The 14,293-nt window shown below is 44.7% G+C and overlaps 1 protein-coding gene across 1 annotated transcript in view; it reads left to right on the top strand.

Annotated features, from left to right (window-relative positions):
- Positions 1-388: 388 nt before the first annotated feature.
- Positions 389-14,293, top strand: part of MARCHF4 (membrane associated ring-CH-type finger 4) — a 108,098-nt gene continuing 94,193 nt past the window's right edge. Inside the window, exon 1 of the mRNA XM_015066607.3 lies at positions 389-920. Within this exon, the coding sequence (XP_014922093.2) occupies positions 405-920 (516 nt within the window). The 5' untranslated portion in view covers positions 389-404. The remainder of the gene's footprint in view (positions 921-14,293) is intronic.

Below are 14,293 nucleotides of genomic sequence, written 5' to 3'. Positions count from 1 at the left end.
CCTGGGAAACTTTCTAACAACTAGACCTTGATCTCAAGGCCCAAACAGCCCTTCCTCAACATTTTTTAAAACCCCCCTTCCCCTCCCAGTGCCCCAGTCACAGGCAAAAAGGAGACACCCTGAGCAAAGCTAAGGCTGGTGGGAGGGAGGAAAGAAAACCTTTTTTGTTGTTGTCGGGCTTTCCAGGGAGAGTTCAAAATCAGTGACTCACAGTTCTAAGTCCTGGGGGCAATTGATTTGCTACTTGGAGGGAGTGTAAGAGGAGCCAGTGAGAAAGATCCCCCCCCCCCCGCCCATAACACAGCTTTGCTGTGGACCCCCCACCCCCACCCCAAACCATTCTACTATCTTCCTCTGAAAAGACTCCAGCTGCCCCTCCCGGGCTCTCTGCTTCCACTGGGCACATGCTGATGCCCCTGAGTGGACTCTTCTGGTGGTGGTGCTGCTGCTGTGCCCGCTCCTGCTGTGGATTGTGCGCCCCGGCTCCCCAGATGTTGCGCCACCAGGGTCTCCTCAAGTGCCGCTGCCGCATGCTCTTCAATGACCTGAAGGTTTTCCTACTGCGGCGCCCCCCTCCAGCGCCCCTGCCCATGCACGGAGACCCCCAGCCCCCCAGCTTGGCGGCCAACAACAACACCCTTCCGGCTCTAGGTGCCGGGGGGTGGGCAGGCTGGAGGGGCCCTCGAGAAGGGGTGGGCAGGGAGACCACTCCTCTGCCACCTCCACCACCTTTGCCACCTTCTTCTGTGGAAGATGACTGGGGTGGCCCAGCCACAGAGCCACCTGCCTCGCTGCTCAGCAGTGCCTCCTCAGATGACTTCTGTAAGGGGAAGGCTGAGGATTGCTACTCACTGGGCAGCAGCCTGGACAGTGGCATGAGGACCCCGCTCTGCCGCATCTGCTTCCAGGGGCCGGAACAGGTGAGACCCCTTTTCCCTTTTCCTGCTGCCTTATGGTGTCCTCAGGTCTTGCAGATAAGTACTCACCTGCTTGCCCTCGGAAACGATTGTGCCGTCTCTAAGGGCTCCTCAGTGATGTTTCTTTTGGTTAAGTTTGTCCAAAAGGTGTCTGGTTCCCAGCAGAGCCTGTTTGGTGGCTGAGTTGTACCCCAGTTTTTGCATTTTCCTTCCAATGCTAGTGTCTCCAATTCCATCCCAAAACTCCATAACCATCCTCAGAATAGACGATTCAGAAGTCAAAAGTGATGAAATGAAGGAACGTGGTGGTACATTCATGCTTGTAGCCGAGATATCTTTTTATCTGATTTGTTGTTTGCTGACATTCCCCCCAGCCCGTTTTCAGTCCCAGATTTAAACTTCTTCCCTCTTTGGAGGGACATGTGCAGACATCTTGTCCTCTTTCCCTTATTCTCACAGACTGAAACACAACAAGCCTGACCCTATTCTTTCACTTTGAACTCCCCCCTCCCATATTACATCGACACCCTCAGGAGTATGTTTTAGCCACTGAGGAGGAAATGGAGAGAGATTCTAGGTCCAAGAAGACTCTACAATTTGCTAAGACACTTCTTGGCAGACTCAAGGTTTTCCTAGTTTGAAAGCAAATAGGTAAGCAGGTTGAGAGTGAGTTGAAGGGATATGGAGAAGGAAGAAAGGGAACCTTGTCATATCTACTCCTTTTCTCAGGCCTGAAGCACATCAACTTAGAATGTCCCTTAAACTCTCCCCATCCAGGATAGGGGATGCCAACTATCATCATGAGCCAATCTTGCTAAGTCTGAAGGTCCTCCCTACCCCATTCACTCAAATTTTCAGACAGACTCATGCCAGCCCTTCCAGCTCCACTTCCAATCTAGTGTTTTCTAGAGGCTGGAGATAGCAGGTGGACATTCTCCCAAAGTCATGAATTGTGGCAACACTTACCACAGAATCCCAGATGGAAAAGACTCACCTGAAAATTTGACCTAGTTAGTGATGCTGGAGAAGGAACATTCAGTCGCACCTTGGTCAGGGTTGTGTGGTTGCTCAGCCACTTTTTCAGTAGTTTCCCAGAAGTGGAGGGAAGACTTCTGGGTGTTTCCTGATCAGGATGCCATGCCAGTGATCCTGAGTGGCCCTGGCTCTTTCTGAAGGCTTGTTCTCTGAGAGATAGGCTTAGCTGACAATTTCATTCATTTCACCTTTGCTCTGAATGGGCAACACACTTCTGGGACAGATGATGACTGGGGTCCCTACTTGAGCATTATGAAAGGAGGTGATGTGGATCTCAGTGAATAAGTGTTTCTAAGGGGCTAAGGGTTGGGTTCCTTCTTCTTGTGACGAGGCTTGCCTGGAGTCCCCAATGAAGTCCTGCCCAGAGCTGAGGACTCTGTTAGGTGAGAAGGTCCGGGGTGCCTGCTCAGTGCCTTTCTTCCAGCCCTTCTCTCCACTTCCATTGGTGGGCCTCCAGCAGAGGCACAGAGTGGAGGGGCTTGGCTGGCAGCAAGAATGGGCCTTACTGTGGGATGCTCCTGCTCAGCATTCTGCCCCAATCGGGAGCCTCATCTTTTCCAAAAGGAAGAATTATTTAGCTTCCTAACTCCTTAAGCTGTTTCTTTCTTCTCCCATATGGGTTGGCTTAGGTCTACATGTCACCGAGGCTGCTGGAAGTGTGGCTTCTGGCAAAAACAACCTTGTCTCTAGAAACCGGCAGGACTTGGAGCCTTTTCTGGATGATATTTCACCTGCTGTGTGAACTTCCTCAAATTGCTTTATGCCTTGGGGCCCCTTTTCCAACTTCTGTGATTTAGAGGCACCTTTCTCTGTCCTCCTTTTTTCCTTATAAGTCTGTTAGGAGGATTCAGAAGATAATGAGCCTGAAAACATCTTGAGAAGGATTAAAATATAATGGCAGGTATTTTGATCATGGGAAAGCAGTATTTTGTTGAAGAAAGAAGAAGAAAAGGATCATTAGGGCTATTGTGAAATACCCTCACGTGATACAGGGTCTAGGCAGAGGTTAGGAGTTTCCTTTCTTCTTCATTATTTTTATGGTGTGTCATAAATAAAGCATTGAATTAAAACACTAACACAATAAAGGAATGAGCTCTATTATTATGTGCAAGGAATAGGGGGGTCATGTTAGCACATTAAGACTGGATTCGGTCAAGCACTTCCTGCACACGATGATGATATTTTGGGGGTTTGCATTATTTGTGCAAGGGCCAAGAGATTTTAATGAGATTGTGCTCTCATAGTAATAAGAGGAGCATGTGTTAGATATGAACACATTTTCCCACTTTTACTTATTTTTCTTCACAGGATATCAGTGAGGAAGAGTGACAAAGGGGAGATGGGGAAAACTCTTTAGAGTAGGAAGAGAAAAAGACAGAAAGTAAAGAGCTGAGATGTCAGTATTTAATTTTCTGTTCAGGAAGCAAGCTATCCAGCAACTGTCCACATGTGGCTGTAAGGGGAGGGCAGTCTGCAATCTCAGTGGCTGAATGTCTTGGTCTTTTCTTTGCCCAAACAGAGGAACCAAAGAGCCCCCTGGTCATTTGCCACTACTCCAAGGGCTAAAAGACTGGCCTAAATGAAGATTTGGTCTCTTCCTGATAAGGGTTTGTAATGTATGGGGTAAGGGGCGACTGGAGGAGCCAGCCAGTTCTACTTTTGCACATACCTATAATGGACTTTACACTCATTTGTTCATGCATTCTTTTACCTAAAAAATGTTTGTTGGGAACCTACAGTGTGCCAGATGCTGTTCCAGGCACTGAGTATCCAGTCATGAACAAAATAGGTGAGGTCTCTTCTCTTCTAAAGGTGACATTCTAGTGGAGATGCAGGAATAGACCAGTAACCTAGTAGATAAATAAAGCTATTTCAGATGGTGTTGAGTACTATGGTGAAAGTCAAATAGGAGAATGACTTAGACAAAAATGAAAGGGAGGGTTTGAGAAAGAAGCATCAACATTAGAAAGAGTGATCAGAGACAGCCTTCCCAAGAATGTGCCATCCGAGCTGGCCCTACATGATGAGAAGGAGGCACTGATGCATAGGCCTGGGGGAAAAGCACTCAAGGTGGAGGAAACAGCAAGTTCAAAGACCTGAGTGCGAACAAGCTTAGCATGTTTGAGAACCAGAAGAGAGGACAGGAGGAGGCAGATGGAGGGTGTGTGTGGACAAATGCTTTGAAAGCCAACTTGGCTCCATGCTCACAAGCTGACTGAGTAGCCACCCTCCTCTTCCCAGCCATTCATTTAGGTTGGACAGGGGTCAAAGATACATGGAAGTGTGGAACAAGAGCCCAGCTGGCAGCTCTTTACTCTCTGTTTCTGACTGAAACTGCACTGGTTCACTTCGATGGACCATGGTGGATCAGCTGAGATCTCTGAAGCCAGATGGCCCCAGTTCAAGGCATGAACAAGTAGGACAGCCTCTCTCCGCTTCAGGTTCTTCCTCTGTAAAACAGGGATAATAATGATAGTCCTCAATTGATGGTCATTCTGAGCATCAGATCAGTCAACACAGAGCCATGCTGTCACAGTGTTTTGTTGTTATTATGTCAGAGGCAAGACAGTGCTCCTTCTGCCTCATTTAAAAGGAAAAGTGTGCCCCATTTCCCAGTCTAGTCCCTAGCAGGACTGCTGTGATTGTGGTCTGGTGTGATAGTAGATTGCTTCCTGTGCACTCACAATCCTCTAGGTTCAGAGTGCTGCTTCTCTATTTCCATCATCAAAAGTCTCTGTTAAGTAAGTGCCTACCTATGCCTGCTGCTCTGGCAAGCAGTGTCTGGAGACACAGGGCAGATGTGGCCCTGCCCTCTGGGAGTTTCACAATCTAACCCAGACATCACAGAAGCTGATAGGGATCAAGAACACAGACAGTGGGTCACAGGGGAATTATAGTAATATTGGATACAAGAAAGAGATGTGTGCTTAAAAGTGGCTAGTGTGTGGGGTGCCTTTTCAGAGAGACAAGTGGAGGAATGTGCTACCTTTCCCCCAATTAGTCAGAGAAGGCTTCTCTGTTTCTGCTGAAGACCAAGTGAGAAGAAATAGATGTAGGATGAGTTTAGACAGCTGGAAGCAGAAAAGCTGTGAGACACATGGATACCTCAACAAAGAGGTGAAACCATCTCCTAGGTGGAGTCAGCTGTGGAACACCTAGAGGTTGCTACAAGGATAAAATCCATCATGGCAGTGGTGGGGGGGGGGCACCTGCTTTGGACCTAATGGAAAAATGGAAATGAGTCTGGAAGAGATTAACCTGCTTGGCCTGCCTCCCTTATTCTTCCTGGGGTTGGCTTCCCTAGAGCTCCACATTGAGAAGGGGCAAGAGTAGTGTGAAATATTTCAGTCAGTGTTTTAGGTCCTGGGGTAGTAAGAGAAGAGGTTTGCAGTGCTCAGGGGAAACTGGAGACCCAAAGATGCATTAAGAACCTTGGGAATGGAGATCAAGGAGAGAATTTTAGGAGAGACCCATAGAGTATATTATTTTTCTTAGTGTTCTGGTTCGATTTTACACTGTGTGTGTGTGTGTGTGTGTGTGTGTGTGTGTGTGTGTGTATGATTATTTAATTAGTATCAGTCTCCACAGATAATAGGCCCATCCCTAACATTTATTGACTGTAGAGCAATAGTATAGGTGGGGGCTCACATACCATAAGCCAAAGTATTTAAAAGTCATAAGTCCAGCTAACAAACTGTTAAATAAAATGAATTTTATCTTCCTATCTTGGCAAATAAAATGTCAAAACAACCTGGAAGACAGCTTTGAATTTAGAATTATTGGATTCCTTAGAATTCTGTGCTAGCCAAATGGGGGTACCTGGCCCTTGGTCTACAGGCCACTTGGATTCTCTTTCCTCTGCTGGCTACATCTTGCACCAGGATCTGCTTTTCTCACACATGCGTGGACTCTCCAGCTGGCTTACCCAAGCTCTGTCCGTCCTAACCCTAAACAGTTTTCCCTTGCCCCTCTCCTTTTGAACCTGAGGAAGAGAAACCTGAATGCTCTGGAAGCAGGCTCATGTCTGAATACACAGGGATTCCAGGGTCCCAGGTAATTGGAGCATGTTCTAGAAGACGGGTATAGCTCCTTGACCTCACAGACTTCCTATGCAAAGGTTGCAGCTGAAAAAGGGCCAGAGTGGGGCCTTCTATAGCAAGGGGCCCTCTTGCCTGGGTCTAGGAGAAGCACTGCAAAGGGATTGTAAGACCCCTAGAAGCAGCGACTTGTGTGTGTTTTCACATCATTGGGTCATCAGCTCCCAAATTACTGCCTGGCACCTGTTTCACACTCAGTAAACTTTTGTTGAATGAATGAGTTTCTAGAGCTCATCCAGTGGGTAGCTCCACAGGGAGGGGGACTGGGGAGAAGAGACTATCAAGGAGAAAAATATTTGCTGGCATCAGGTACTGAATGTGTGCTATGCAGAAAGGGCAGAACTGCTCTGTGGAATCACAAACGGCAGTGCCTTGGCCAGTGATGAAATCTTCAGGGAAGCCAACTTGGGCTTAATATTAGAAAGAACTTTCTATCAAAGCTGTCCCAAGATAGTATAGGCTGCCTTACAAAGGGGCTCAAGTGGGGGACTGGAATTAGTGACCCTCAAGATCCTTCCTGGGCTTGAAAGTTGAGGTTCATTACAATGAGATTGCTTGAGGGCCCAGAAACATTTAAAAAATTTTTTTAAATGTTTATTTATTGTTTAGAGAGAGAGACAAAGCGTGAGTGAGGAAGGGGCAGAGAGAGGGGGAGACACAGAATCCGAAGCAGGTCCAGGCCCTGAGCTATCAACTCAGAGCCCCAAACAGGGCTCTAACTCAAGAATCTCGAGATCATGACCTAAGCCAAAGTCGAGGTTTAACCGACTGAGCCACCCAGGCACCCCTCCCAGAAACATTTTAATCTAAGCGGAGAGAGATGAACTTGCATCTTTTTCAATTCAAGGGGTCATCTTGTCCCCATATCTAATGCTAGTGTACATGGCATGTACAGATGTGCCTTCAGCAAAGATCACAAAGAATAGTCTCTGTCCTGTGTTCATGGAAATCCCAAGTTGTTGGCGATCATGAATTTATACCTCGCACATATCACAGTAGGAAAGCAGCATGTCATGAATGATAGGCAACAGATGCCAACATGGAGCTAAGGATGCAACACCATCCCAGAAAAGGGGAAGCCCAGTTAACCCCTTCCCAGAGTCATGAGAGGGCTATTTTCATTTTTCCATCTTGGATCTTCCATGGTAGTTTTTCCATTCCTACTTCGGCTAGTCTTGGTCCTGTTTAAACTGAAAGCTCCAAGGACCCACCCAGGGTTCTCACCAGTGCACTCTCATTCTTTACTAGGAGATGATGTAAGGATGCTCAACCTCCACCATCACATCCCTGGCTGCTTTCCAAATTTAGCTATCTATTGTTTTTACATGCACATACACGCACACACATGCATGGGAATAAAGCACTGAATGCACCTGTCTCACCTTCACAGGAAGAATTAGGGATTGGAGGAAAGGAGGCACCTGGTGTCTTGACAGGTGTGGAGTGATTCTCACCTCAATTGTCTGTAGATCCTTTACCTGGTGTTCACTTTAGAGTCATGCTTCCTCACTTGCCAGCCTGCCTCTGCTTGTGATGGGTTGGTTAATTTATTGGGTGGGGCTTCTAGCTGAGCCCCTCCCCACCAGAAATATACTTAATAAAGCTGGTAGGGCAGGAGTAAAATAAGGATTTCTAAAGAGCCTGGGAGGAGAAAGGCCAGATACTGGAACTCTCTTTCTCTCTCTCCTCCCCACCCCCCAACCACCGCCATCCTCTTTTCCAGCTGGTATGTTGGAGAAGCCCAGCTGTGGCCTGTGAGTTGGGGGAGGGGGAGCTGGTTCAAAGGGGGAGGGGCTACTCGAAAGAGTGTGGGAATGAGCGAGCTTCTTCTTGTTTGCTGGGAAGGAAGCCAAGTTGGAAGTGAGCCCGGATGTAAAGGAGCTGGCAAGTGAATACTGTGTGGCCTGAGTTGCACACCATCCCCCTACCGAGTGTATCAATGTGAGATGCAGTCTAAGTGTGCATATTGCCTATAGTACACATTTGATACCTCCCTCTGCATATGTTAAAAGTAAAAATGGGGTGTACATGGGACTGGCTACCTCATAACAAAATAGGCAAAATTGAATTAGTTACAATTTGAGTTCCGGTAGATGCAAACTGTCAGAGAAAAAGAGGATTCACAAATATAGGCTCTAACTCCATGATTCAAGCCCTCGAGGGGGGATACACAGGTCCCAGTTTTGGACCTAGCTCATTGCTCTCATGAGGATTTCCCCAGGTTCCTGCTCAGAGATGTTGAGGTGGACAGATCAAATTAGTTTCCTTCTTTATGGAATGGTCACTTTGGATGTGGTGGAAGTGAATCAACATCAGTTTCTGCAAAAGAAACTGGGTGGCCTCTCATAGCCACCCATAGTGGCCTGTATGACTATGCATGCAGTAGGAGCTCAATATTTGTTGATCCCTTGGTCTCTTTCCTGGCACATGTTCATTCCAGATTCATGGTGCTATCTTTGGTCCCTAGTGCATGCATGGTAGAAGGTATATTTGTCTTTGTGTGTGTGTGTGTGTACATGTGCACATATGTGTATGTGACTGTATGCAAGTTAAAATGCCAGGCAAAAGGGATATGGATGCTGTCTTGAGACCCCCTCCACCCCATCCAATCTCCTTTTTAGATTCTATAATGACAAATAGTGAAATAGTGATGATTCTTTTTCTAGTAATCATAGTGATCACTGTCCTGGCTTGAGTCCACTTGGCCAGGAGCAGACCTTTTCTTATTCTATTGCTGAATGATGAGAGGAACACAGGCTTTGAAGTCAGAAAGACATGAATTTAAATACCAATTTCGACCCTACCCAGCTGAGTGATCTTGGGCAACTTACTTAACCTCCCTGGACTTTGCTTTCATCGTTTATAAAGCAGGAATACAATACTCAACTTGAATACTCATCATAAATAGTGGCCATGCTATATTAAAGTTTTAGGAACATAGCAGCTGTTCATTAAATGGGAGCCATCTATACCTCCATTCTGTCAATGTGGCTCAGAGACCTGGAGTGGGGCCCCAAGATCACACTGTTGCCTTTCCTACTACTCTCTCTTACTACAGCCTTAAAAAATCAGATGCTGTAAGTAAAGCTGTACTTTGACCACACAGTAACCCCCCAGCTGTTTTTGTGCCTGACATCAGGGATCCAGTTCAGATCAGTGTTCAGATCCAGTGTGTCTGTTTAGCTGACTTTTTGCCTCTGTATTGCCTCACTCAGTTCAACCCCTCTGCTCTCCTGCTCAGGTCTCTCATCCCCAACATAGTTGTCTTTATCTATCTCCATCACCACTATGTTCCTGACAGATCTTTATTAAGCAGTACTCTCTTCTTGGCAGGAACTGTGCAGAAAGACACTTTCCTGGACTCTGAGTCCCTAGAGGCCAGGAGCAGACTCTGCACGCAGAGGAGCATGTAGAGGAAGTGGCAGAAGAAATGCTTGCCCAACTTGTGACAGAATGGTGTTTGCCTTCAGGGTCATCCTTAGACTAGTGTTTCTGAAAGCCTGGGATGAGATGGTACCCCCGACAGACACAATGTTAAATAATGTTGGTCGTTAAGTGAGAACGTTGTTCTCTTTTCAGTTTGTTTTCATGCCTTATGATTATGTCTAGGAGAAAATCTCACTGGAGTGATAATATGTCTTTAACACCTTTTTAACACTTGTCAGTCTTCTTTGCAAACAAAGAGAACTCATCAGCCTTAGAGTCCTTGGACATACAGTAATATCTAGCTAGAATTTGTTAATCTTGTTTTGTTTGCAGTTGTGTGCATCTGTTCTGTTTTTTATTAATCGACTATTTTGAAAGGCAGTTCTAGGTTTGAAGCAAAACTGGGCTGCAAGTACAGAGTTCTCATGTACTCCCTCCTTGTGAACCCCCCAACCCAACCTCATCTTGTATTAGAGTGGTGATTCGTTATAATGGATGAACTAACACTGACACATCATTATCACTCAAGGTTCATAGTTTACATCGGGCTTCATTCTTGGTGTCGTAGGTTTGAAGGGTTTTGACAAATGGATAGTGGCATGTATCTACCCTATCATTATAGTTTTACTGACTTAAAAATCCCCCGTGCTTCACCCATTCATCTTTTTGCTCCCACCCTCGGATTCCTGACAATATAGCCTGGCCTCTTCCAGAATGTCATATAGTTGGAATTATACAATGTGTAGCCTTTTATGACTGGCTCCTTTCACTTAGTAATATGCATTTACAGTTCCTCCATGTCTTTTTGTACCCCGATAGTGCGTTTTTTTTTTTTTTAGCACTGAATAATATTCTATCGTAGAGACACAGCTTGTCTATTCCTTCTTGGGTAAATGACATCAGTTTTTTATTTATGGTAGTGACAAAAGTCTTTTTTGGAAATAAATTTATTGAAGTAAAAATGTAAGACAGAGAAAAATGTTAAGTATGAAGTAAATAATAGGATAGATGGTACATGCATATGTTAAAAAGTGTATGCAACTGAAGTTTATGTGATACGGTTCTGGGATGTACACTTTATAATAGTTCCGAAACATTTGTGGATACCAAGAAGTGCTTCAAGAAGGGGGAAAATGCAGAGTTGGGTCATGCACATTCCATGGCATCCTGGAATCTGCATTTTCAACAGCTGTTTTTGACAATTCTAAAGTAGGTGATTCAGGAATACTGTGTGTTAGGCAGCAGTTTGGAGGGGCAATAAAATGGGAAGGAGAGATAACTTCCAGCAGACCTGAGGTTCTAAGACATACAAGGAGCAGGGAGCTGGGCACTGGAGGGGCAGGGAGGGCACAGGGCCACGTGACCAAGAAGGAAATGACATGTGTCACTCAGGGCAGAGGCAGGAAGGGATATATCTTGCGTCTCTCTCTTTCCCTGCTTCCTTCATCTGAGAGCTATATGTTTCAGACGGGATAGACACAAGATGGAAACACTAACCCACATGGGATTGTAACACGAGGGAGATGGAAACTTTGATTGTGTTAAGATGCTGAGACTCAGAGCTTTGTCTGCTGCCCAGCTAATGTTAAATTCCCTGGCTAATACAACCATTAATTCCTACTTCTGAATTATGTTCAGAGAGTATTCCTGAGTCAAGTCAAATCAGGGGACTCCGTAGGGAAGTCCGAGGGTCTCAAAGCAAGGCAATAGAAAGTGCACAGCTTGCCGCCCCATAGCTCACTGAGGCCCCACAACAACATGTGTCAGTTCACGAATAACACGTCACTTTTGCCTATAGCTCATTGGCTGGGTCTAGACACATGACTCTACCTAATAGCAGTAGGGATGGGGACTGTCATCCTCCTGGGTGCCTGTAAAGAGAGGAAACTCAGATGTAGTGAGCTCTAGAAGTCCCCCTCAACAGTATTAGTACCTCCCTCTTAGGGTTGTGAGAAAGGTAAATGAAAGAATGAAAGGTAAATGAAAGAAAGTCTTCTGTCTGTACCATGGAGCAAATAAAAGAAATACTTCATAGCACTCTGCTGCAAGAATTTGAGTAGACAACACCGCAATGCATGAAGGGGCTCCCCATAAACACGGGAAAGAATATGAAAGGTAAATGAAAGCATGCAGAACACGGCTTGACCCACAGTAAGCACTCAGGAAATGCTAGTAGTTTTATTATCATCTTCTCAGTTCTACAAGGAGGAAATTGTGCCCAGAAATATCCAAGCCCCTACTAGTTCTGCTGTTCTCTTCATGCCATATCAGGTCGGGGAGCTGTACCTGGGGCTGGCATACCAATTTCCCCACCACCAATAGCCGTCTGCTTAGAATGAACTTAGAACTGGAACTTAAAGACCCAATCAGGGAAAGAATTTGGAAAATAGGAGAATGAAGACTGTTCCAGGCATAGGAACAATGGAAGCAAGGAATCAGAGATGCTTTTGCAGAAAATTGGCAGGGTGGATAAGAACATGGCGTCTACATAGCGAAGCAGAACATTTTTCAAATCTCACTGTTGCTGTGCGGTCACTGTGTGACCTTGAGCAAATCATTTACAGGCCCAGAATCTTCATTTCCTCTGCTATAGAATGGGAATGATGATAACAGTATCTGTTTAGAGATTGCTGTGAGGCTCAAATGATATAACACATGTGAAACTCTTGGCACAGTGTGGAATGAAAACATACGATAAATTTAAAAATGTCCAATAAACATTAGCTCTTGATGTTGTTATCTGATCTCACTGACTCTCTATTGTCTTCTTCAAACTTTCTTTGAGAATTTCTGCCTTGGCGTGTGTGTGTGTGTGTGTGTGTGTGTGTGTGTCTGCCTGTGGCTGCTGATCTCAGGAGATGCTTCCAAGACATCATAGGGGTAGATGAAGCTAAATATACCAAAGCACTGCTGGTAGACTAAGTAAAAATTATCTCACAGATATACATACTTTCCCCCCAAATGTGTGGAAGCCATTGTGATGAACAAAATCAAAAGCATCCTTCACTTTAGTGTAGTGTCTTGTCAATAAGTATTTTCTCCATCAGTAGATACTCAAACTACAATTCTGGTCACTTGAGGGCTTGTGAAACTTTAAGCATTAAAATGGATCTAAATTGAGGGATATTCTACAAAACAACCAGCCAGTAATTTCCAAAAGTGTCAAGGTTATGAGGAATGAAGAACAATGAGGGAAATGTCCCAGATTAGAGGAGTCTAAGAAGATAATGATATTTAAATACAATGTGTGATTCGAATTAGATTCTGTACCAGTTAAAGGACATTAGTGGGACAGGTGGTGACACTTGAATAAAGTGTGTAAACCAGTAAGCAGTATTGTATCAACATTAAGTTCCTTGTTTTGGTCATTGTACTATGATACATATTAACCTTTCGGGAAGCTGGTTGAAGGGTCAATGGGAACTCTTTATGCTGTTTTGACAAGTTCTTAGATTAATCTGAAATTATTGAAAAATAAAAAGTTAAAAAATAAAAATAATTTAAATGGAGATGGTTACTCATACGTGGAAAAATTGGGAATTACTAGTACCAAAAAAAGACCATGGGTTACAAAAACCTCGTTTAGAATTTGGGCTCTAGAACTTCCTAGCTGTGGATTTCAGGCAAATCATTAAGATCCTTTGAACTTCAGTGTCTTCTGTCTGTACCATGGAGCAAATAAAAGAAATACTTCATAGCACTGCTGCAAGAATTTGAGTAGACAACACTTACCGCAGTGCATGAAGGGGCTCCCCATAAACACGTGCTCTCTGTCTGGTGTCTCCTTCCACCTCTATCCAGGGAGGATGATAAACATGCCTTGCACATTTCCCTGGTTATAAGTACTGTGTGCTAAGTGCTTTGAGATTGACAAGGTGATGCCTGAGCTGTGAAAGTGTTGAGTGGGCAATGAAGTTTTCCCAATATGGGATCTTAAGCATATAAACAGAGTTAATAACCATCAGCAAAAACAGCGTTGGCCATTATGCAGTGTTCTTTAGCAGTTTTTAACCTAACAGCCCAAAAGGAGCTCTTTGGCACATTGAGTGAGTGTGGGTTGTATATTTTGATACATCCTGTGGCGATCCCTCCAGGAGCTGAAGAATTAAGCCTCCATGTAGCAATGTGCTACTTTATAAAAGAAAGCTTTCTAGTACTGGGGCGCTGAGTTATTCAATGTGTTTAGAAAACAGCTGCCCAAACCAGGCAGCTGCAGGTGAATGAGAGCAGGTGTGCGTGGGAGTGCAAAGGTGTCCACTCCTGTTGGGTGCATGTTTGTGGGAGTGAGCGAGAACAACAAGGAGGGGAGGGAGTGCGGGTGTGTGTGCACGTGGAATACAACTAATTCAGAAGAAAAAGACATTTGAAGGTGTTGATCCTTTGGCTCTTCCAGCCTTTTGCACACCTTTGTTCCAGAGAGAGCCCAGAGTGTCTAGTCTTTGCAAAGTCAGTGGTAACGTTTTACATAATACACACTGCCTTGTCTATTGCTTTGAACACCCATTAAGTGCTTCCTAGAAAAAAAAATTAGTTTGGGACTTTGGACAAGTATATAATACAACTTCAAAGGTTCTTCCTCTACCCCCCCCCCCAAAAAAAAACCACATAGAGGTTCTTCATGATTTAAATTAATTTTCGTCTTTCCTATGAATGTAAAGGAAGTAAAAAGTGTTTATCTGACATGATAACTGGAATTTGTTTCCAAAAAATCTAGTGACTATAGATGATACAAGACTGATCATATGTTTGGAAGTGCTGAAATTGGGTGATGGGTTCATTCTACTATTTTCTCTACTTAAAGCTTTTTCATTACATTAT

This window comes from Acinonyx jubatus, chromosome C1 (assembly GCF_027475565.1).
Source record: "Acinonyx jubatus isolate Ajub_Pintada_27869175 chromosome C1, VMU_Ajub_asm_v1.0, whole genome shotgun sequence".
Lineage (NCBI taxonomy): Eukaryota > Metazoa > Chordata > Mammalia > Carnivora > Felidae > Acinonyx > Acinonyx jubatus.
Note: the sequence above shows the minus strand (reverse complement) of the source record. Positions and strands in the feature narration are given on the sequence as shown.